Genomic DNA, 25310 nt, shown 5'->3' with positions numbered 1-25310 from the left:
GCTTTTTCCCACTTTCAAATTGTGTGTGGATGCTTTTTTCCTTCTCTTTGGAAATCTCATTCCCAATAGACAGGGTTCTCTCCCGGTTGAAGCCTGGCAGGAAGGAGGGAGCGAACACCACAGCAAGGGGCTGGGGCTCTCGGCTCACAGCTAAAGCTCAGGCTCCTCAGCCCGCATAGAGGTGTGGCCCACTGAGGCAGGCCTCTGATTTGAAAGGCCACTGGGCCCCTAAAAGCCTAGAGTGTGGTCTATCAAGGCAGCTTTGTGGGAACGAGGACCCTAGTGAGCCCATGGCTTGAACCTCCCTTCTCTTGGCCAGGGAAGAGGCTCCAGATTTAGGCATCTCTCCTTTGACTCAGCTCATAGAGGCTAATTTGTCAAACAGCTAATTAAAAACAAACAACAATAAAAACAGAAAACAAGCGTTTGGTTCTGTTTCGGCTGTAATCAGCAGATGGCCATTTTTAGAAAAAGATGACAGAGTCGCTGGTTGTTAAGTCTGCACTTTGTTATCCTGCCCATGGCTCCTTCTCTACTGTGGTTAAGAAGGGAGGGAGGGTACAGAGAGCCGAGAGCGTTTGTTGATCTGAGAGAGCCGTTAAAATGTTTTGCACCCGCAGACTAAAGCTGACGGAATCCCCAGATGATCCCACTGATTTTTATGAGAAACACGACTGTCCCTCTTGGGTGTCTCGAGTCAAAACAAGGCAACCGCCTGATGATTTATCACTCCCATTGCACATGTTCTCTCTTCCAGAAGGGTTAGAGCGGGGGCCAGTCTCCACCGAGTGATTGTAAACACGCCGCCGCCGACAGCTTGGACACTTTGCTTTTAAATGCGGCAGGACTTTTTCCTTTGGCCCTGGCTGAAAAGCCACCTCCCTAAACTATTTAGGAAGAAGCAGATGGGAGGACACCCCTGAAATCAACATGTGAGGGGATGGGGGGCCTCACTGACTGGACTGTGACTGGGCACATCGACAAAGGCAATCAGTATGTTTATGGCATATAAGAACTGTCCTGTCACATCCCCCGCAACTGGTCCCCACACTCGACCTGGCTGGATGTGAGATGCGGGAGGCAGAGGGCAAGGTTCCATAAGGCACACGGTGAGTGGCCCCCATTCCAAGCACCTGGGATCATCTCTTCGCACGGTTCCAGAAGTGTTGGAAGGCAGAAGAGTTGGTGATGCTCACAACGAGCAGCAGCAGCAGATACAGGGCCATCATGACCATGAACCAGTGGCTGGACAACCAGGAGAGCTGGCTCGAGGCCCTGCCCAGAGGGAAAGAGTGTTGGCAACTCAGGAAAAACAGTTTTAAGTGTGTGCAAGAAGTTCTGGCTCAGAGAACACGACTTGATGGATTTCGTCCTCTGTGTGAGCCACTAAGTGAAGCTTCGTGCGGCTCTAGAGCTCTGGGGCTGTTTGCCCTGGCACCGCCAACACACCTTTCAACAGAACATTTTCTAAATGCACAAAGACAGCTATGCAATGAGCTCACCCCATTTTCCCCCTTTTAGCTCCTCTATTACCTTTTATAACTCATTTTTTTCCTTAAGCAAGACTTTGGGGGTCCAGGGGGCCCTGGAGAGATGACTCAGAGGTTTAGAGCACCAGTTGCTCTTCTAGAAGACCCTAGTTCAATTCCCAGCACTCACATGGCAGCTTACAACTGTTCCAGAGGATCTGGCACTTTCACACAGACACACATACATGCAGGCAAAACCTTAGTGCACATAAAAATAAATTAATCTTCAAATTAAAAAAAACAATTTTAGCATCTAAAAGGATGTCCCAGCTCAGAGTGTCTGCCCAGATGGTGCCAAGTTACTCAGCAAAGGTCTTTTACATAGGAACAGATACAAATCTGAGCTGAAGAAATCTTTGCTTTAAGTAATTTCTCTCTCTCTCTGTGTGTGTGTGTGTGTGTGTGTGTGTGTGTGTGTGTGTGTAGCCAGAGGACAGCTGTGGGAGTCAGTTCTCTTTCCACCATGTGGGTCACAAGGGATTGCACTCGGGTTGTCAGGTTTGAGGGCAAATGCTCTCGCCAGCCTGGGCAATCTTTTCGTTACACTGGGAGGTGTTCTAAGCCATCCAAACATGCACTGAAAATACTCACTAGGGAGAATTGGTTAAGAATAGAGTTTTCCAACTAAATAGCATGTAACTCTAGCTCCATGGGATCTGGCATGCACTTACACACACACACACACACACTTACACACACACACACACACACACACACACAAATAAACCTTTAAAAAAAAAAAGACAGAATATTCAATGCAACCCCTTTTCTGTGGGTTTGGCGGAAGCTACACCACAGACTCCAACAATGCAGTATAAAGGCACAATGACAGTCCACGCTAAGAGCCCTGAACATGCTCCCATCACCACACTACTAGAACGGAGGGCGCCTTCTCTACAGTCCTCCAGAGCCCAAGGCCCTCATCTGCTACCGGGATCAACATCCTTCTTCTATTCATTCATTTTGTTTATATCTTTCGCAGTGCTGGGGACTGAACCCAGGGCCCTTTTTGCGCATGCGAGGCAAGCACTCTACCACTGAGCGACATCCTTGACATCAACTCATTAGAGAGATGAAGATGCATCATCTGGGGCCCACAGAGGGTCTCTGTGGGGAGCGACTGAGCTGCACATTCTCAGGCACCGTCTGGGTCCCATCCTGCCTCTAGGCTCAATGTCTGGAACGGTGTTCAGGCAGAACACGGGCCCAGAGAGCCCCAGTCTGACTTCATGCAGCCCCTCAAATGGCCTGGTTTGGTCCCCTTGGAGTCAGAGCCACATAGATCTTCTCTGACTTCCCTAGGCCTTCCCTCACATGGCCAGCATTATGAGGAACCTGCTTCACATACATCGGAGGCCTGGGGCTGGGGGAAGGCAATGCTAAAGACTGCACAACGACACTCCGAACACAACCGCAAGCCATCTCCTACCCTTCATACAGGGACCATCTTCTTACCTCTTGGGCTGCTTCTGGGAATACACCAGTAGATACTTCACCCGCAGAAGCTGGTTATTGGTGACCACAAAGTACTTAGGGGGCACATCTCCCCCTTCACTGTGCTTGATTCTTGCTCTGCTGCGGTCAATTTCCTTGGAATCTGAAAAGGGAGGGTAGAGCACACTTTGTCAGGCAGGGCGAGGGGAGTGGGGACCACAACAACAAAAGCAGCAAGTCAGGAATAGAAATGAGTCAAGGCTCATGGTTCTGAGGCACAGGAGGGAAGGTCAGCAGGCTGAGAGCTGCATCTGTGTTCATATGTGAGTTGGCACAGAGACCAGGAGGCTCTGGCAGGTGGAAAGATAAAACAGGAAAATATGAGAGAAGAAAATAAGACTGCTGATTGGAGAAAACAGAAGGCAGAAGCAAACGAAGGCTGAAATAGCAGATCGCCATCACACACTCTGAGAACAGGGCGAGAGGACGCACCAGGGAGCAAAGCTAGAGTAGGGCTGCTACATGGTCTGTCTGTCTGTCTGTCTACTCACAAGTCTCATGTACCTGAACTCAATACCCAGCTAAGGCTGACCTTGAACTCTGACCCTCCCGTATGCACCTTGCAGGCCTGGACCATCACACCAGGCTAATGCTGTGCTAAGGATGGAACTCAGGGCCTCACCTGCCAGGCGAATACTCCACTGTCCGAGTTACATCCCCAGGGCCTAGGAGGCTCTCTGAACAACCCACACCAGGACTGAGCTCTCAGAACATTTACTTCCACTGGGCCTCATGGCACACACCTTTGATCCCAGCACTTTTAAACTCAGCCCTTCAGAGGGAGGCAGAAACTGACCTATTTCCTGTGAGTTCCAGGACAGCCAGTGCCACTCCGTAGTGAGAGTCTGTCTGGAAAACCATAAAAAACAAAAACACTTCCACCATATTTGTACCTGCTCTGTAACTGAGGATAACCTTTAACTCCTGTCCCTCCAGTGTCCCAAGAATTACAGGTGTTTATCACTATGCCAACCAAGGATTGCTGGTTTGGGTTTTTGTGTGTGAGGTTTTGTTACGGTTGTTGTTTTGGTTTTGTTTTGTTGTTGTTTGTGATCTAGAACAATGCATTTTTATTTATTTATTATTTATACTGTCTTCTGCCTGCATGTATGCCTGCAGGCCAGTAGAGGACATCAGATTGCATTACAGATGGTTGTAAGCCACCATGTGGTTGCTGGGAATTGAACTCAGGACCTTTGGAAGAGCAGACAGTGCTCTTAAACTCTGAGCCATCTCTCTAGCCCCTGTTTTTTTTGAGTTTTTTTGGGGGGTGGGGCTGGGGTTGTCTTGTTTTTGAGACAGGATCTCACTGTGTGGCTTCATCTAGCCTGGAACTATATAGACCAGGCTAGCCTTGTACGTACAGAGATCAGTCTGCCTCTGTCTCTCAAGTACTGAGATTAAAGGTGTACACTACCATGCCTGGCTTTATTATTTTATTTCTTTATTTCTTTCTTTACTTATTAATTTATTTATTTATTAGGATTTTGTTTGAGCCTGGGTATCATATAGCCAAGGCTGACCTCAAACTCACTATGTAGCTAAGGCTAGCCTCAAGCCTCTGATCCCCCTGACTCTAATTCCTACAAACTGAGATTACAGGCTCTCGCCACCACACCCAGGAAATTTTTGGTTTGTTTTGCTTCTTCGTTGTGGATTTTATGTGTATGAGTGTAATGCTGACCCCAGGGCCTTGTATGTGCTAAGCGAGTACTTTGTCTCTGCTCTGAGAGAGAGAAGGAAGAGCGACAGCACCCGAGCTTTTCTTTAACAACATGGAAAGCTTTACAAGACACGGGTTGGGACTCTGCAGCAGCAGTTTTGTTTTGATGTTTAATGTCACTGTATGAAAACTTCCTAAGAACTCAAATGAGCAATTGTTCGTGCTGTCTGGTTTGGGAGGATGGTGTCAGACCTGGGCCTGTTCCTCGGCATCCAGTTGTTTCACATTAGAGGCCAGAACAGTCCGTGTCTTGAATTCTCTTCTTAGTAAAGCCAGCAGCCCAGTTTGGAGACTGGAATGACCTATGAGTCTTCTGCCATGGAGGAGGGTCGCCCAGAGTAGCCCAGGGTAGCCCAGGGCATCTGAGGGACACCTCAGGGCAGCAGAACTGAAGTGGCTCCTAGTTATCGGCTCTTGGGCAGTCCACGGCCTCAGATGCCCCTGTGCTCACCTGGCGATTCCAGCACACTTCAGGGTAGCTCAGAGGCTCTGGATCCACTATCCTTAGCTTTTATTGAGAAACATTTACTAAATGTTAAGTATATATCAGGCTCTCTGCTGATACCACGTGCCCGGCAATAAAACAGAATTCTGACTCCCAAGGAGCCATGCCCTCTCCTTACATACCAGCTCCCATTTGTCAAATCCTTTTTTAATTGTTTTTTTTTTTTTTTCCAAGATAGAGTTCCTCAGTGTAGCCCTGGCTGTCCTGGAACTCTCTTTGCAGACCAGGCTGGCCACAAACTGACAGAGATCTACCTTCCTCTGCCTCCCAAGTGCTAAGACTAAAGGTGTGCACCACCATGCCCGGCTCTTTTCTTAATTTTTATTTTATATGTACATGTGTTTTACGTGAGTGAATGCATGCATGTGCAGCACATGAACACCTGGTACCCTTGAAGGCAAAAAAAAAAAAAAAAAGTGTTAGATTCCCCGAAATTAGAGTTACATGCGAATCCCACAATGTGGGTCTGGGAACTGAGCTCGGGTCCTCTGGAAAAGCAGCAAACACTCTCACAACCGATCCACCTCTCCAGCCTCCATCTGCCTCCCGAGTGCTGGGATTAGGGGACTATATGATCCTTTTTTGTTTTTTGATTTTGTTTTTCGAGACAGGGTTTCTCTGAGTAGCCTTGACTGTCCTGGACTCATTTTGTAGACCAGGCTGGCCTCAAACTCACAGCAATCCACCTGCCTCTGCCTCCCGAGTGCCACCATGCCCCGGCCAGCTATGATCCTTTCTCTATCATGGGTCCAGTCCCTGAGAAGACATGCCCCTCCTTGAAGGCCAGCCTCTGTCCTCTGCTGCTTGGGCCAACCCATCTCTAAGCATGCAATGGCTCCCCACTGCACACTTAGGCTAGTAGCAAGGGCCTGCAGCCAGGCCTGGGTCAAGTGCTCACTCACCTTTCTTCTTGGTTTGGCACTTGACATCTGGATGATCGATGACCTCACACACAGCTACACAGCTGAGGACTGGGCCAAGGAGGCTACGCTGCCACCCACGGCCATGAGGGCTGTAGATGAGGGCCAGACTCAAGTCACTTGTGAGGTAGGTCCCCTCTCCAAACAAAGATGTCTGGAATAGCAGAGGTGAGCAGAAAAGAAACACACAAGAGTGAGTGGAGAGTTGGCGTCACGAGATGACACATGTCCTTCTTCCACAGAGCTGCAGCCATAAAAATGGTCACGCTCCCCTGGCCCCTTTAAGACAACAATATCAAATAACCTCTGATGTCATCATAGGGTTCATTACTAAACACATTGCCATATGAGAATGGTTCAACCGACTGTGGATTTGGCCACCGAGCCTGGCAAACGAGCTGTACCTTGTGGTCAAGGTTGAATAGGAAAAACAACAGTGATACCAGAGTTCAAACAGACCTCAGCTTCAATGTCCCAACAATTACATAAATTCTGTGTCTCAGTTTCTACTTCTACAAATGGTGATAAAAGTTCCTCCTCCGAGCTGGCCATGTCGGTGCACGCCTTTAATCCCAACACCTGGGAGGCAGAGGCAGGTGGATCTCTTGTGAGTTCGAGGCCAGCCTGGGCTACAAAGTGAGTCCAGGACAGCCAAGGCTACACAGAGAAACCCTGTCTCCAAACAACAACAACAAAAAGTTCCTCCTCCATGAGCTTATGAGAATGATTTAAAGACATAAGCTAGGCCTGGGGGTGTAGCTCAGTGGTAGAGCTCTTGCCTAAGTATACACACACACACACACACACACACACACACACAAAGCCAGATATAATGTACAAAAAAACAATGTGCCTGGCTCAGGCTATCCGGCATATAAGATGGTGGCAGTCACGGGTGGGCACACCATCACGGTGCTGCTGTTAAAATGGACAGAGTAACTCCCACTGTATCAATGCATTCAACAAAGCGACACCTAGGAGTTAGCAACAACAGAGCCGCACCCTATTACTTGACCGGAAACGAGGACTGAATGCGGGACCTGGCAAGAAAGGCAGGGTGAGTTTCATTCTATGTTGGTGTGGGGCTTAGAAAACATCCAAAAATCTAGGATGCAGCTGCCTGACCAGGGCTGTTAGCTGGTTCCTCCATAAGGAAGAACGGCAGGTGTGTACTGGCAAGCAGCTACAGCAAGCACAGGGAGCCCAAGTCTTCCTCGGCCATGACGCGACTGCAGGCACAGCAACGTCATTCAAGGTGCCTAGTCACACTGACTCAGAACATTTGTCATCACATTCTAGTAGCTTCTATCGATGGGTGAACTTTGATACTCAAGTTGAGTTGACGTACAACTGCTGTCTGTGGACCCCAGTCCCAGCAGCTTAAGATGACTCAAGGCCTTGCGCCAGGCTGCTTTGAGCAGAGAGTCCTAGGACGTTTCCACCCAAACCCCAAGATAACTTCACAGTCCCCCCCCTCCCCACTCCTCCACCTCTGGTACATGAGCTACTAAAAGGAAGAGGCCAGAGATTGAGGCCATGTACCAAAGGCCTCCCAGATTCACCTAAGCGGCAGGCACACTGCCTGGGCACTCAAATGAAAGTTTAGTGGAATAGACTATCAACTTCAGGCACGCTCCAGGGTGAAAAACGGAGACCCCTGGATTCCAGTAGTCCGGCCAATAGTAGGTCCAGGGCCGGCATAAACAAGCTGGTCGTCCTCAGCACAACCCACCCACACTAATCAGACGCAGCAGGGTTGGAAGCGGTTTCTTCTCCAGCCTCAGGGCTACATCAGCTGCAGCTGAGCCCAGGCTCCCGGAGCCAGCCCATCAAGACAAGACAGACGCGCCTCTGCCTGGCGGGGGCAGGGGGGTGGGGGGGTCATGGCACCCACTACCTCAGATGCCCTCTCCATTAGCCTACAACAGCAGCTGCTGCTTCTCCTGGTACTTGGGGCACAAAGAAGCCGCTCCGGTCCTCTCATGTGCTTAAAAGGGTAGCGAGCACCAGTCCCACAGGAGAGGGAGCTGTCCCTTTGTCCAGGAGGCCTGCATGGCTGCCATGCCTCTTTAGCTACAGGCCCTAGACTGCCATCTCCCTCCTACTCCTTCCTAGGGGGTAGAATAAGTGTCATAAGAAAAGAGGATGGTGACACGGTGTTGACTCATAAAAATGAGTTCTGGAGAAGAACCTCCTGTTGGTGAATCTTGGCACACCCTGAAATGTCTCGGGGCTGACAGGAGCTTAGCAATACTCATGGTCACCTGGGGATCCTCTTAAAGTGTGGGTTCTCACTGTGTCATCTAAGGCGGGCCTGAGGCTCCACATTTCCAACAAGGTGCTCTTGGACAGTGCTTTTATGCTGCTCCTCCAGGGTCCACACTGTGGCCAGGGCCAGTCACACATGGAGACCACTGGCGGGTTGCTGCCCATCCCTACAGTATCTCGATTACTTGGTCTGGAATGCAGTTGGCACTGGATTTTCATTTGCTTTTGTGTGAAAAGGTCTCATGTAGCCCAGGCTAACACCAACTCCCTATGTAGGTCAGGATAACCCTGAATTTCAGATCCTCCTGCCTCTACTTCCCTAGTGGTAGGACCATATCCAGCTTACATAGATGCTGGGGACTGAATTTGGAACCAGGTGCATGCCAAGTAAACATTCTACCAACTGGGCTACATCCCAAGCTCCCCGGTACTGGTCTTTTTGTTTTCTTTATTTTTAAAAATTTTTATTTATTTATTTTGTGGTTTTTCAAGACAAGGTTTCTCTGTGTAGCCTTGGCTGTCCTGGACTCACATTGTAGACCAGGCTGGCCTTGAACTCACAGAGATCCACCTGCCTCTGCTGGGATTAAAGGTGTGTGCCACCACGCCTGGCTATTTTAAAATTTTTTATTTGTTTGTATGTTTGTGTGTCTGCTTGTCTGTATTGGCACCTTGTGTGTGCAGTGCCCAAGGAGGCCAGAAGAGGGCGCTGAATTCTCTGGAACTAGAGCTACAGGCAGCTGTGAGCCACTCAGTGTTGATTGATGCTGGGAGTTGAACCCAGATCCTGGGCCAGAGTAGCAAGCACTCTTAGCTCCTGATATGTCTCCACTGCAGCACTGAGATTTTAAAAGGCCTCCCAAGCGGTCTAATGCAGAGCTAAGGCCGGAAACCACTGATGCTTCCCAGAGATAATAAGCCTGGAATCTCCCAGAGATCCTGTCAAAATACAGGCGGCCCCAGGTTTCAGAAGTTCAGCTCTGGCTAGAGATACAACTGCATTTACCCAGGTGGCCTAGTGACCCCTGCTGCTGGTCCGCAGGTCACTTTGAGTACTGCAGCCTCTATAAACCGCCTGCCTACCTACTCTCCATCAAGCAATCCCCCAGTCCAGACCCAGCACACCCCTCCCATGCCCCTCAGCAGGGCGCCCCAGCCCGGACCCAGCACACCCCTCCCATGCCCCTCAGCAGGGCGCCCCAGGTGCACCTTGTTCAGGTGACAGTGCAGGCCGTTGTGGATGATGGAGTGAAAGTTCTCTAGGCGGCTGCCATGGAAGGCATAGATCAGGTCTCGTTCTCCTTTGGTCTCATAAAACCTGGCGTTGGCTGGGTCAAAGTACTCGATCTCAAACAGGAAGTCCGGGGTGGGAACAGGTGTGTGAGGGGAACCCGTCAGCTGCTGGATCTTTTCGAACTTGAAAACATGAACGTGAAACATATGTAAGGACCAGACAAACTCCATTTCGTGTTATTCCAAGCCAAGAGCTGAACGCAGGTGCCAGGAAAACCGCACACTAGTCTAAACAGAAAAATATTCCAGGGCTGGAGAGATGGCTCAGAGGTTAAGAGCACTGTTTGCTCTTCCAAAGGTGCTGAGTTCAATCCCCAGCAACCACATGGTGGCTCACAACCATCTATAATGTGATATGATGTCCTCTTTGGGCCTGCAGGTGTACATGTAAGCAGAACACTGTATACATAATCAATATAAATAAATAAATTTAAAAAAAAAAAAAAAAAAAAAAAAAAAAAAAAGAAAAATATTCCCTAGCAACACAATCGGCTCACCTTGACAAAGTCCAAATACGCTCTCTGCTGGTCAAGCTGACTCGCAGGTGGTCTGGCACATAGCAACAAGCAATTAGAAGAAGCCAGGCCAGAGTCCCTAATGTCACCGTGACTGTTTCAATGAATCTTTTCTATAGGTCACCTTGTCCCTACACTATTACTCAATCATGAAACTCCAAGGCTTATAACTCCCTGCTTGCAGCTTTTCTGCCCAAATGCCATCCAATCGTATACTGTAACACCCATTTCTTTGTCTAAAAACCTATAAAAACCCCTCTCAATTGAGACTCAAGGCCACTTCCCTGCATCTGCTGTGTCAGTGCATGGGAGGGGTGGCCCAGGTTCAAACCTGCAATAAAGACTTCCTCGCCAGTGCATTTGGACTCAGCTCTTGTGTGGTCTCTTTGGGGAGTCTCTCAAAATTTGGGCATAACACATAAAGGGAGTCACAGTTTTATTTGGGAGGGTAATGAGTTCAAGGTCGCCCACTATCACGTCTGTTCTAGGCTACATATCGAGATTGTTTCTCAAAAACCAAAAGCAGAGGGCTGGAGAGATGACTCAGAAGATAAAGGCACTTGCAGCTCTTGAAGAGGACTAGGGTTCAGTTTCCCGCCTCTGTAACTCCACAGTATCTGTAACTCCAGTTCCACGGAATCTGACGCCCTCTTCTGGCCAGATACCTCAAGTACTACGGAATCTGACGCCCTCTTCTGGCCAGATACCTTAAGTACTAGGCATGGACCTGGTGTACACACATTCATGCAGGTTTACAGAGAGAGCTTCAGGGTAGCCAGGGCTACGCAGAAAAAACCCCTGTCTCAAAAGAACAACAAAAAAGAGGAAGAAGGAAGGGAAGCAGCAGGAGAAGAGGAGCAGAGGCGGCGGCAGCAGCAGCAGGAAGAGCAGGAGGCAGAGATCCTGCAAGAATCCCCGATGATGATCCCAGATTGCGAGTGCCAGTTAAAGGCTCCATATATCGATTTTCAACAGATGTTAGAACGTGAGAAAAGACTTGGAGGAAGCTGAGGGTATAAAGAAACACATAGACTACTGGATCCAGTGAAGTTGGGAGCCTTAAACTTTTCTGTACAGGGTGGGGGGGGGGTTGTATTAAATCCTGGGGTCCATTCTACAATTCATTATTTTGGGCCAGTGCTGTGTTTAGTAATATGAAAATGTGACTTTTATGCAGTTTCATATTTTTTTCTTTGCATAACTTAATGTGTCAAATGAATGAATTCATCTAATTTTTTGTTTTTTGGGTTTAGGTTTTTGTTGTTGTTGTTGTGTGTGTGTGGTTTTTTTTTGTTTTGTTTGGTTTGGTTGGTTTTTTTTTTTTTTTTTTTTTTTGGGTTTTTTGTTTTTGTTTTGTTTTGTTTTGTTTTGGGTTTTTTTGAGACAGTGTTTCTCTGTGTAGCCTTGGCCGTCCTGGACTCACTTTGTAGACCAGGCTGGCCTCGAACTCACAGAGATCCACCTGCTTCTGCCTCCCAAATGCTGGGATTAAAGGCGTGCACCACCACCCCTGGCTTCATCTAATTTTTTAAAAGATTTATTTATTTATTATTTATACAGTATTCTGGCTGCGTGCATGCCTGCACACCAGAAGAGGGCATCGGATCTCATTATAGATGGTTATGAGGCACCACGTGGTTGCTAGGAATCGAACTCAGGACCTTTGGAAGAGCAGCCAGTGTTCTTAACCTCTGAGCCATCTCTCTGCCCCTCATCTAATTTTTTATTTTTATTTTTTTAATTTAAAATTGATGGCCAACAAGATGGCTCAGTGGGGAAAAGATACTTGCCAACAGGCCGTGAGAACTTGAGTTCAACCCCCAGGAACTACATGGTAAAAGGACAAGTTTCCCCTGACCTCTACACACATACCACCCCCAATGCAAAAACACCTAGTGTAAAATTAAACACTTATCTGAATACTTAATTGATTAGCTTGGTAACAGCACAGATAACCATCCTACTGTTGCCACTTAGAGGACACACAGCAGATCAGGAGCCACATGTCACATGATACACTCTGGGCCATGTTGTCCCAGCCGTTCGCTGCCCCCCAGCAGGCAAGGAAAACTAAATTACAGGACAATTGGCTTCTGGCAGAAACCGTGCTGGGGTGACATTCCTTCTGTCACTGATCCTCTGGGAGATGACTCGGGAATGGACTGAATTAGGATTTGAACGTAAAACTGAAGCATCCCACTAGTGTGGGATACTTTCCAATTTGACAGCTGGGCTAAGCCAACTCCTCCCCCCTTCTGTTCTCCCTCCCTCCCTCCCCTCCAGCGCTCAGGATAGAACTCAAGACCTTATGCATGCTAGGCCACTGAGAGACATCCCTGAGGCACAGACAGGGCATTCACTCATCAGAAATACTTTTCTGAGCCCTCTGGATTGCCCCCAGATACTGCCCCAAGTGTGAAAACTCATTCCCATGGCTGGAGCTCATTTGCCCGGCTGAAATACACCATGGCTATCCGAATTTCCATGCGAGGAGAACCATGCTCAACTGTGTAAGTCTCCAGACATACACCAAGAACCTCTGAATCTGCATTTTCCAACCAGCTGCCCAGCGGGGCACAGGGAGGTCTCAGAGCCACAGGACTGGCACTGTCCCACAGCAGCCAGCCTTAGGAACCTGTGACCCTACACACCAAAGTCTCACCTCTGCCTTCTCTGCACTGTGAATTGTCAGGATCTTGGAGGATAAAATCCAGCTCACCAGGTCCCAGGCCTGCTCGTCTGTGTCTCTGGAGGACTGGAGAAGTTCCTTCAAGTTGGGTAGCCTGCCAGCGTCTGCAAGCTGAAAGGAGAAAGAACCTCCATAAGCTGCTGATCCCGGATAAAATACTGATCCCGGATAAAATGGTGACTGATCACCCTCTAGTGGTGAGGTGTAAAACTTCACTCCTAACCCAAGGAATTTTCCAAGTTAAAGCCTTCCTAAATAATACCAACCCCCCCCCAAAAAAAAACCAAACCCTGAAAATTTTCAATTGTTTTTTTAATTTTGCTTTTTTTTTTTTTTTTTTTTTTTTTTTTGCTTCTCAAGACAGTGTTTCTCTGTGTAACCTTGGCTGTCCTGGACTCACTTTGTAGACCAGGCAGGCCTCAAAGTCAGAGATCCTCCTGCCTCTGCCTCCTGAGTGCAAGGATTAAAGGCGTGTGCCACCACACCCAACTAATTTTCAATTCTAAAAAGCTTTGCTTTGTTTTATTCACTTGGTTCAAAACATGACCTGAGCTGATGCAGGTTTCAGCACTCCTATTCACGAATCTCATCCTGTGAGCCATGGCCGTATCCACCACCCAGATCTGGGCTCACAGAGCCCAACAAAAGGGCAGTAGTTAGACCTCTTTGAGGGGCTTCGGGCAAATGGGGAAGTCCCTTACCAGCTCCAGTTTGGACCGAGGCCCTGCCCAAGCTCTCTGTCGGAACAGCTGACTTCCAGGCCCTCCCAGTGCCACCTGCCCTGAGAGGGCCCCCTGCTGTGTCCTGCCTTCCTGGCCCTCCATCTGCCCACGCTCTCTGGCCCTCTTTCATAGCCTACTTCACTTTTCTCATTACTCTGCTCTAATAAGCTAAGAGTCTTCCCTGTCTACACTGTAGGCCCTCTAGAGCGAAGACACACGAGTTGCCAGACAGAATACAATATGCCCCGTTAAATGGGAATTTCAGATCAACAACAACAACAAAGGAGCTGGGTGTGGTGGCACAGACCTGCACTCAGGAGACAGGAAGACCACAGAATCAGGGCCAGCCTGGTCTATATCGGGAGTTCCATGACAACCAATGCTACACGGCAAGAACTCATCCCACTGAATAAATAACCTAAATGATATCTGAGGCACAGTGTCTCACTATGTAGTTCAGGCTGGCCTGGAAGCCATCATGTAGAGCAGGCTAGCCTCAAGCTCCACACTCTCCAGTGCAAAGACTACAGGGTGTGCCACCATACTGGGTTTATGTGGTGCAGGGGTGGAGCCCAGGGCTTCATGAAAGCCAGGCAAGCACTTACCAAGTGAGCTATGTCCCTATCTCAATAATAACTCATTTTAGCTGGGTAGAAGTGGTCCCCACCTTTAATCCCAGCACTCGGGAGACAGAGGCAGGCGGGGTCTCTGTGAGTTCAAGGCCAGTGTGGTCTACAGAGTAAGTCCAGGATAGCCAGGGCTACACAGAGAAACCCCAGCTGGAGAAAACAAAACAAACAGAATAAAATGTATTTTAAAGGCAAGGAAACTGAAGTTTGGAGTCCTAAGTGCCTTGCCCAGGGTCATGAAGCTAGCCATTCCATGGTGGGACAGGAGTACATGAAGCCAGGAGGCCAGACTGCAGGCTTCCTAGCCTCAACATCGCACTACTGGATGAACCGCAATGTTTAGGGACAGCCTAGGCAAAGGAAGAATTGGGCCAGACTTCGCTGCCTGGAATACTAATCAATCATGTCGTAATCCATGAACTGCTACTCCTCCTCCCCCCACCGCCTCCCCTTCAATACAATCCAGACAGCCACCAGCTCTGCCTGAGGCCTGTCAAAGGCAGAGAGAAAAAAGTATATTATGTGTAGAGTGGGATGGAGCAGGAGACAGAAAGCTTCCATGTGGGCAAAAGATCTACACCACAGCTCCTGACTGGATGTGTTTACCAATGCCTGGGTGGCAGAGACTAAGTGTTCAGAAGGTAACGAGTGGGAAGGGAGCTCACTTTGCCGAGAGGGTGCGCGGAAGAAGAGTAGGGGAACACTGTGAAAGGCAGAGCAACTGGACACCCAGAGGAGTGAGTAGTCAGGCACCCAAAAGGTACATCCTGGGCCCAAACACCCCCTGGGACAGAAAGATAGAACATGTGCAAGGGGTGGTCTGGGGGGAGCCTTAGCGGCTGTTGCACAGGAAATCCCAGCCTCACAAAAGGCCCATCTTCCACCCACCAGCTCCAGGTGGTTACTGCGCAATGACAAAAGCCACAAAGTCTGAGACTTCTCTGGTGTACAAAGAAATTAAAGGGCCAGGGAGACAGTTCATCAGTTAAGAGCACTTCCTGCCTCAAGCAATCCAGCTATATCACTGCTGGGCATATACCTGAAAGACACTGGACAAGGACAAGGACATCTGCTCAACTATGCGCATAGCAGCTTTATTGTAATAGCCAGAATCTGGAAACAACCTAGATGTCCCTCACCCGGATAAAGAAACTATGGCACATCTACACAATGGAATACTACTCAGCTGTTAAAAACAAGGAAATCTTGACATTTGCATGCAAATGGATGAAACTAGAAATGATCATGCTGAGTGAGGTTACCCAGACCCAGAAAGACACACATGGTATACACTCATTTATAAGTGGATATTAGCTCAACATAGGTGATCTCTGAGAGACGCCCCCCGGCGGGGGATGGGGGGACACCCCCGGGGGCGGGGGGAGGCCTGCACAAACTAATGTACCAAGCAAGGACAATGCATGCCGAGAACCCAGACCCCCTGTTCAGATGTAGGTGATAGCTCATTCTCCAAGTGTGCGTGGCGGGGGACAGGAAGAGGGGATGGGGACGGGGGAGACAGGGACGGGACCTGCCTCTGAACTTTGACATGCACTCTGGTGCCCATGATTTGATCACTGTCCCTGTCAGACGTCTAGGGGAGGGGAGGAGGGAGAAGATAATGATTGGGATGTAATGTGTGACTAAATTATCCTAAATAAAGATAAAAAACAATCGCCGGGCGTGGTGGCGCACGCCTTTAATCCCAGCACTTGGGAGGCAGAGGCAGGCGGATCGCTGTGAGTTCCAGGCCAGCCTGGTCTACAAAGTGGGTCCAGGACAGCCAAGGCTACACAGAGAAACCCTGTCTCGAAAAACCAAAAAAATAAAAAAATAAAAGGACAGAAAATCAGAGGGAAAAAAGCACTTCCTGCTCTTGCAGAGGACCTAGGTTCAGCACCCACATCAGGTGGCTTGAACTGCCTATAAATCCAGCGACAGGGGACCTAACACCCTTTCATTTTGGCACCTGTAGGAACATGGCGTACACGCATATACACATAGACACACAGACACACAGATACACACATATACATACACACACACAAATAAAAATAAATCATTTTTTAAAACTGAAGACAGGCCAGGCAGTAATGATACACACCTTTAATCCCAGCACTTGGGAGGCAAAAGCAGGCAGATCTCTGAGTTCGAGACCAGCCAGGTCTACAGAATAAGTTGCAGGACACCCAAGGCTACACAGAGAAACCCTGTCTAAAAAAAAAAAGACAAACTCCTTATCTGCTAACAGTCTACATTTGTGTTTGTCCAAGACAGTCTCAGTCTTCAGCAGAGGTGGAGATCTCCAACTTCCTGCCTCAGGCTCCTGCAAGCTAAGATTGCAGGTCCACCTCCACACACGCAAAAGGTGAGCGAAGCTGAGAGCTTGTGACCTGGAGACAGGAAGTGACTAGCAAAGAGCCAGAAGGAGGCAGCCCAGCCTCCTGGATCTCAAGGAAGCAACAAGGCAGCACAGGGAACGTTTATAAGCCCACAGATCGACAGCTCCTCAATCAGAGGCCCAGCAATCTGTCTGCCCACATGATCACAGGCGATGCTCATCGCTGGCAAAACTGGAGCTACCCAGAAACAGATGGCTGCTGCTGCTGCTGCCGCCGCTCCCCCTCCCCCCCCTCGAAAAAAGGTGCAGCAGACAAGAAAACACCTGGAAAAAGTAACTGTCTAGGAAAGTGCCAGAGGGGATGAGGGAATGTGGGGGACAGTGCTGAGAAAAGGATGAACCAAGGGGCATTGGCCTCTGGGACCAAACAATGACACAATGACGTCTGCATACTATGAGAGGCGGGACATGGAGGGCTGCCAGGTGAAGGCTGAGAGGTAAATGCTGCCAACTCCACACAGGTGTGCCAGGCCTAACGCACACCTAAACCATGAAAATCTAGATTTACTTAAAATGGGTTGTGGTAGAAAGCAAGTAGATGGGTGGGTGTGGTCGTGAGTGCCTGTCACCCCAGTATTTGGGAGGCTGAGGCAGGAAAACTGCCATGAATTTGAGGTCAGCCTTGCTTACAGAGTGAAATCCTGCCTCAAAGACAGTAAAATACAACAGAGTCTGGGGATGTAGTCCAGTTGGTAGCATTTCTGCCTAGCAAACTCTGGAGTTAACCCCCAGTACCAAATAAGGCATGCATGTGTACCACATGTGTACATGTAGTCCAAACACGCATAAGTAAAAAACAAAACCAAACCTCTCAGCCTCTGGGTTCAGATCGAGGGCCCATGGTATCCCTACTTAATCCCGCCATTCCTTCTAGCCCGTCTCTATTCATTGTGACTGCAAAAAAGCTCTCTACCAGAGACTCACAGCTACCACACTTGGCTAGGACTCACAGCAGTGCATCAGTCAGCTCTCATCAGAAAAGCTTCTTCTTGGCCTGGAGAGATGGCTCAGAGGTTAAGGGCACTGTCTCCTCTTCCTAAAGGTCCTGAGTTCAATTCCCAGCAAGCACATGGTGGCTCACAACCATCTATAATGAGATCGATGCCTTCTTCCAGCTGGCAGGCACACATGCAGGTAGAACATTGCATACTAAATAAGTAAATAAATTTTTTTTTTTAAAGAAAGAAAGAAAAGCTGCTTCTTGTAGGAGGCATGAGGTTTTGTGCGCACAGATAAACACTAGGGAAACCAGGGATGTTAAATACACAGGTTGTCTCTTCAAAGCAAGAGATGTGTTTAACCTGTTTTTCAGCTGGAAGTCTGGGACTTCGGGGGTGGTTTAACAGCCTGGTGACCTCTGCTCCACCTGTATGACCCAGACCACATCAGATCCTCCCCCACACCCTTAAGATGTCACATGTAGTCAATCTACAGAACCCATCTTTATGGAAGATATCACATGTACTTTACAATGAATTTTGATCTGTCTTAAGTTTTGTTTTACGGGGCTGGAGAGATGGCTCAGTGGTTAAGAGCATTGTCTGCTCTTCCAGAGGTCCTGAGTTCAATTCCCAGCACCCACATGGTGGCTCACAACCATCAATACTGGCATCTGATGCCCTCTTCTGTCATGCAGATAGAGCACTCATATATATAAAATAAATAAATATTAAAAAAGAAAAAACAAACAAAAAGATAAAAAAAAAAAAAAGTTTTGTTTTACACACAGGATTGAGTTAACATCGGGAAACTTTTCTCAATTGTGTTATGATTAAATATGCCTAAAATAAAACGCCCAGCATCAGACTTCGCGAAGTCTGAACCAACACCTGCTATTGAGTTGTATTGAACTAGACTTCTGTCTTGCCGCAGATGGATCAGATGGACACTCTCCTGGCCATGGTGTTTGCAGAGACCCCACCCAGTACATAGTAATTGGTACGGAGACACGCATCTGTACAATGTGAGGAAAGTGAGATTCTTTGAAGCACTCAGCCCTAAATGGAATGGGGTTTTGTTTTGTTCAATTTCATGTGCATTGGTGCTTTTCCTATATGCATGTCTATGAAGGTGTCAGATCCCCTGGAACTAGAGTTACAGGCAGCTGTGAGCTGCATTGGGAATGCTGGGAATGCTGGGGATTCTCAGAAAGAGCAGCCAGTGTTCTTGACCACTGAGCCCTCTCTCCAGGCCCTGGATGGAAGGTTTTCATAAAGCTTCTCCCCACAAGGCCCAGGGATCTAGGTGACGAAGCAGAAAGATTGTTAAAAATCAGAGGATGAGGACTCCAAGGAGCATCACCCACCCACAACAGGGCTGATGCACACGTCAACTGAGAGACTGTGACAAGACCCTGCATGGATTTAAACCAGGCAGAGTCTCAACACTGAAAGGAGGTGGACACCAAGGTCCCCTAACCAAGAAGCCTACCTGCTGGGAAAGGGAACCTCAGTTTCCCCCAGTGGAGCGTCACTGGGTAGGCTACACACCCCAGAGCTGGCCCCGTGCTTAGGTGCAGCTGGCCAGCACAAGATGAGCCCCATGTTTTTTGTCTGAATTTTTCCATTTTGTTTGGCTGTGGTATCTTTTTTTTTTTCTTACTTTGTTTTGAAAGTAAGAAAAAACATGAAGTAAGTTGGGAAGTAAGGGGAAGAGTATGATCAAACTATATTGTATGTAAAGAAATCCATGGGCTGGAGAGATGGCTCAGTGGTTAAGAGCACTGTCTGCTCTTCCAGAGGTCTTGAGTTCAATTCCCAACAACCACATGATGGCTCACAACTATCCATAATGTGATCTGGTGCCCTCTTCTGGCCTGCAGGTGTACATACAGGCGTAACACTATACATAATAATAAATGAATTTATTTAAAAACATCACCTTCATCACCAAGCAGTCTAGTGCACACCAGTGAACTTACTAGGATGGATGGGAGGAGGTGGTTGATACTGGAGCAGAGACCCCACCCCCACCCCTCCATTTCTCCACACTCCCTCCCACAGCTGAGGCATCTTTCCCAGCACTTATCCTCCAGCAGGTACCACCCAAGCCTTTTGGAACTGTGCCATTTTATTCTCCCTGCTTTTGATACACCGTCTTTGAGTGGAGCTGTTAAATATGGTGGTAATCAACGGTAGAACACTTGCCCGGCAAGCTGAATGCCCTCACTTTGGTCCCCAACACTGAAAGGTACAGTTAATCTGAAAGACTAAGAACCACATTTAAAAAACTACGTATTGATGGGCAGTGGTATAGGACACCTTTAATGCCAGCACTCGGGAGGCAGAGGCAGGAGGACCTCTACAAGTTCGAGGCCAGCCTGGTCTACAGAGTGAGTTCCAGGACAACCACAGCTACACAGAGAAACCTTGTGTTGCAGAAAATTGAAAAACAAGTCTATTAATGTTTATTATTAAAACCTATTATTATTATGGCGGTATTATCTAACCAGCTATCATAATCAATAAAGACAGAGACGCCTGTTGTATTTTAGAATACCCTCATTTTACCAGGGGCTGGGCAGATATTAACCTCCTAAACTACCTCCCATTATCTCCCAGCCCCCACCCCAGGCCATCTGCTTTAATTGCTTCTGTCTGGGCTACTTTCCATCCATAATCCCAAAATACTTGCTAATGTTGCTCATCCGGGATGCTGCTTCCCATGCGGAACTTCAGAGCTCCTCCTGCCCACCTGGTTCTTGCTTTCCCAACATCCTTCTGTCCCCAACGCCCTCGAGCCTTAGCCCATGCCTACCTCTTGTCCGCGCTGCCCAGCTGTAGGCCTTTTCATTAACCAAACAACTGTAAATAGGTAGAGCAAGGTTTCCAAGAACAGGTGTATTTGTGAATGTCCCCATCCGAGCAACAACTAGATCTTGGGGGCCAGTAATCACATACTCCAGACCAACCTCCAACACCCTGTCTCAAAAACCCAAAACAAACAAACCCATATATTTTCCTAAAGCATTCATTTTGGGTTTTTTTTTTTTTTTTTTTTGGGGGGGGGGTTGTTGTTGTTTGTTTGCTTTGTTTTGGGTTTTTTGTTTTGTTTTGTTTTGTTTTGTTTTTCAAGACAGGGTTTCTCTGTGTAGCCTTGGCTGTCCTGGACTCCCTCCGTAGACCAGGCTGGCCTCAAGCTCACAGCGATACACCTGCCTCTGCCTCCCCCTAAAGCATTCTTATTAGACAAGACCAAACCTAAGTGCTATAATTTCCTCCCTACCCAGCACCTACCTACTTGTGGAATCCCTCAAGGCAGTTCATAGGAAAATTAAAATGCTACAGATGACCTACACACAATAAGAAGAATCCCAGTGCTAGGGCTCTAGGGATTAATTAAACATATGCTGTACGGACGATACCCAGACATCAGGGGGTTCTGCTTGTTTTATAGCTTCCTGGGTGACTTCAATGTCAGACAAGGTTGAGAGCCTCTTAAGAGTGATCTATCCCTGTAAATGTCAATATCCAGGTTTGTTTGTTTGTTTTTTGTTTTCCTGGTTTTTCAAGACAGAGTTTCTCTGTGTAGCCTTGGCTGCCTAGACTCACTTTATAGACCAGGCTGACCTCGAACTCACAGGGATCCACCTGCCTCTGCCTCCCAAGTGCTGGGATTAAAGGCCTGCGCCATCACCGCCCGGCCAATATCCAGTTTTTAATCTGAGAATAATCAAAGGCCTTCCTCACAAAGCTTCATTAGAATTTGAACCAGCAACATCATGTCTCAAGAGTTTGTTTCAAGAAGACAATGAGAAATATGAACAACCGTTTACATAGAATATGGCTTTATTGTGGCATTATTTGTGAAAGCAGTTTTTATTTATTTTTATTTTTGAGACAGGGTTTCTCTGTGTAGCCTTGGCTGTCCTGGACTCACTTTGTAGACCAGGCTGGCCTCGAACTCACAGAGGTCCATCTGCCTCTGCCTCATGAGTGCTGGGATTAAATGTGCGTGCCTCTGTGCCCAGCTGTGAGAACCATTTTTTTTTAAGTTATGAAAGAAGCATAGTAGTGCACACCTGTGATCCCAGTAGTGTGTGTGTGTCTGTCTGTCTGTCTGCCTGTGTATTGTTGTGTGTGTGTCCATATGTGTGCCACAGTGACTATGGAGGTCACAGGACAACGTTTAGGAGTCAGTTCTCTCCTACCACTGTGAATTCCAGGGACAAACCCAAGCCCTTGGCCTGTGCAACAAACAAGTCCACCAGCTCCATTCTGCTATTCTAACAAGCCCCAAGGTATGCTGGCTGGGATGTGGATATTGATTTAGGTCCCCACAGGGAGCCATCACCGGCCACCTCCTGCCCCTAAAAAGGGTCTGCGGTCTAACAGAACACCAGGCCATAGGATGTTCTAAAGGAAAACAAGCAAGCAAAAGTCAACAGTTGTCACAGCCAGTGACAATGTGTTAAATGACAACATAGTTAAGTTTGGAGAAAAAAGGCAAAGGGCTGCAGATTCTCTGGCCGGATAAGGGCTTATGCAACCCTTGTGCCAGGAACAAGGTCAGAGGCTGCAGCCGGGGCAATCAGCACATACTCAGATGCCTCAAACCTGGGTAAGCACCTCCCGGGGGCAGGCCCAGAGAGCACAAAGAATTTTCAGCAGGGGGGAGGGGGGGCACAATCAAAGAACTGAGGGCTTTGGGGACAGTTGCAGGGTAAGGCCAGACTCTGCCTAAGGCCAGGGACTTGACTCATCAAAGGTGTTCTCTAGCAGGCAACAGTCAATAAAGTCATTCAAACCAGGGCACTAACTGTTCAAAGCTACAACACCTAGGAGTGTGGAGAAAGTAATTGTAACTGGCCTAAAGTGACAAATCCGCCCAGATGCTTTCAGTAAGAAAATGAGGGATGTTTTCAAAAAGCAGCTTCCTACGTTTCCTTTTTCGGCCACAAAATGATCCAGAAAGTGAAATCCAGACTGGGTTTGCTTTCTTTGAAAATTAGCCTTTGGGACGGGGCATGGTGGTGCATGCCTGTGATCCCAGCACTCAGGGAGGCACAGGCAGGTGGATCTCTGTGACTTTGAGTCCAGCCTGGTCTACAAAGTGAGTCCAGGACAGCCAAGGCTACACAGAGAAACCCTGTCTCGAAAAGCAAAAAAAAAAAAAAAAAATTAAAATTTAAAAATTTTAATTAGCTTTTGGAGTCACTTGACCTAAGAATAAATCTCTGTTGTCAAACTTACACATGTTTTGTGCTTGGTCCCTTACACCACAAACTCAGAAGAGTGAACACCAGAGCTCTACAGAACAAACCATGGTGGAAGTCAACTTGCCTGTTTCTTTGATTTCCCACCTCCTGTTCCCCGACCTGCCTCAGCAGTGTGGTCAAGACTTGGGGTAATCTCAAGCCACAGTGAGGACTCCAAGGGCCAGGTAGAGCCAGAAGGCTCGGCCTTTGTTGCAAAGAGGGAACCCAGTGCTCATGAACTCCATCAGTGATGGCAGGAGATTCAACTTAGTGTCCGTTCTGAGCAACTCCACGGTTTCCACGGTTCATTACATCAGTTGACTTCCTAACCCTGAAAGGCCTCCACCTGGTGGGTGATAAATTCTCTTTTTCTTTCTTTTTTTCAGTTTTTTGTTTTTGTTTTTCAAGACAGGGTTGTGGTTTGGAGAGATGGCTCAGAGGTTAAGAGCACTGACTACTCTTCCAGAGGCCCTGAGTTCAATTCCCAGCAACCACACAGTGGCTCACAACCATCTATAATGAGATCTGGTGCCCTCTTCTGGCCTGCAGGTGTACATGCAGGCAGAGTACTCGTGTACATAAAAATAGATATTTTTCTCTGTGTAGCCTTGGCTGTCCTGGAACTCACTCTGTAGACCAGGCTGGCCTCAAAGATCCGCCTGCCTCTACCTCCTGAGTGCTGAGATTAAAGGCGTGCACCACCACTACCTAGCTGAATTACCTTTTTTTACACATTGTGTTGGGGCCCTAATATTTTGTGGAGGACATTTGTATTTTTTACAAATTCATTTTTAATGAATGTGGGTGTTTTGGCTGGATGTATGTCTGTGTACAGTATGCATTCCTGGTGCTGGCAGAGGACGGAAGAGAGTCCGAGACCCCCTGGAAGTGGCATTAGATGGTTGTGAACCATGATGTTTGTGCCAGGAATTGAACCAGAGCCCTCCGGAAGGGCAGTCAGTGCTCCTAACGTCTATCTCTGCATTTCTATGAAACTGCAATTATTTATTAACTCTGTATGTGAGGCAGAACTCATCAATGAAGCTGTTAGGCTCAAAGATTTGTTTCCTTTTTTCTTTTTGTAGCCCAGGCTAGCCTCATCCTTCTCAGTGCCTAGATTGCGGGTGTACACTACCAGAGACCTTCTATTTTCTTCACTGAGTCGAGTTTGGCAAGTTATATCTTTCCAGATAATTCCAAATATTTGGATTACTGACTCTAACTCATCAAGAAAGTATATGCCGGGCCGGGCGTGGTGGCGCACGCCTTTAATCCCAGCACTCGGGAGGCAGAGGCAGGCGGATCGCTGTGAGTTCGAAGCCAGCCTGGTCTACAAAGTGAGTCCAGGACAGCCAAGGCTACACAGAGAAACCCTGTCTCGAAAAACAAACAAGAAAAAAAAGAAAGAAAGAAAGAAAAGAAAGTATATGCCTTACAGGCCATGCGCGGTACTGAAGCTTGTAATCCCAGCACTCAGAATTATAAATAATCAGAAAGTAACAACACACGTGCACCGCGTGTGACATTTTACACCAGAACTCTTTATGCGCAACTTCCTCTAAAGGGCCAAGTCTAGCTACTTGCACGGGGAGAGACAACTTCCTAGCAAGGCAGAGCAGCTGGCTCAGATCAACGCCCCTCAGGGGCCACAGCTGAGCGTTTTGTGGAGGACTAATTAAGCTATTCCTCCCGTCATCCCTCCTGACACGAGGAAGCGGCCACCAAATGACTTGGCAATGTGTCTGTCCACACGAGGGTGTTCAGGGAGTGTTCTTGCTGACAGGAACCTTCCCCAAGACCAGGCTGCGAATGGGGGAAGTCCAAAGGCGTGTTTTCTAACACGGGTGGAGCCGCCTCCTTTGCCTAACCATTCCACGGGGCCACTTGGCCCGGGATGCAGCGAAGAACGCTGGGTCAGGGCGCACTCACCAGGGCCTCGAAGTCCTTACAGTCGTGGCGGGCGTAGGAGGCGGGGAAGGGCCGCAGCACCGAGTCCCGCTTGTAGCTCTGCAGCGCCGAGGCGAAGAGGCTGCAGCGGAGGTCAGCGGCCAGCACGTCGCGGCTCGCCGCCTCCCTGGCTGCCGCCCTGTTGGAGAGCTGCATCCCGGGCTCGTGGCGCGTGGCCGGGGAGGAGACAACGCGGGCCAGCGCGGGACCTGGGCCCGGGGCACCGAGGACAGTCAACGGCCGGGTTCCCCAGCCCGGAGGGTGGAGCTAAGCAAAGGGGTGACAAGATGACAGTGGTGAGAATGCGCCGACGAGCGTCCTCTGCAGGACACTGGGCTCGATCGCCTCTCGGGCCTCGCCAGCCCGGGTGTCCCCGACCCGGAGGAGCGGCTATTGCACCCGGTGCCGGGCGGCACCGCGGGGACCTGGGCCGACCCGGCCTGACCGCCACACTGCCTGCAGCCACGGCCTACCTCCCC

General features: G+C 48.6%; 1 protein-coding gene across 1 annotated transcript; it reads right to left on the bottom strand.

Annotated features, from left to right (window-relative positions):
• Positions 1-938: 938 nt before the first annotated feature.
• Parp16 (poly(ADP-ribose) polymerase family member 16) lies at positions 939-25310 on the bottom strand. Its single transcript, XM_051156670.1, has 6 exons — positions 24814-25310; positions 12910-13047; positions 9649-9855; positions 6154-6325; positions 2985-3126; positions 939-1275 (listed from the first exon to the last, which is right to left on the bottom strand). Exons 1-6 carry the CDS (start codon positions 24985-24987, stop codon positions 1140-1142), a joined length of 969 nt encoding a protein of 322 aa, XP_051012627.1. The 5' UTR covers positions 24988-25310; the 3' UTR covers positions 939-1139.

The sequence above is a fragment of the Acomys russatus genome, chromosome 14 (assembly GCF_903995435.1).
Source record: "Acomys russatus chromosome 14, mAcoRus1.1, whole genome shotgun sequence".
Classification (NCBI taxonomy): Eukaryota; Metazoa; Chordata; class Mammalia; order Rodentia; family Muridae; genus Acomys; species Acomys russatus.
This window is presented reverse-complemented; position numbering and strand designations above follow the sequence as displayed.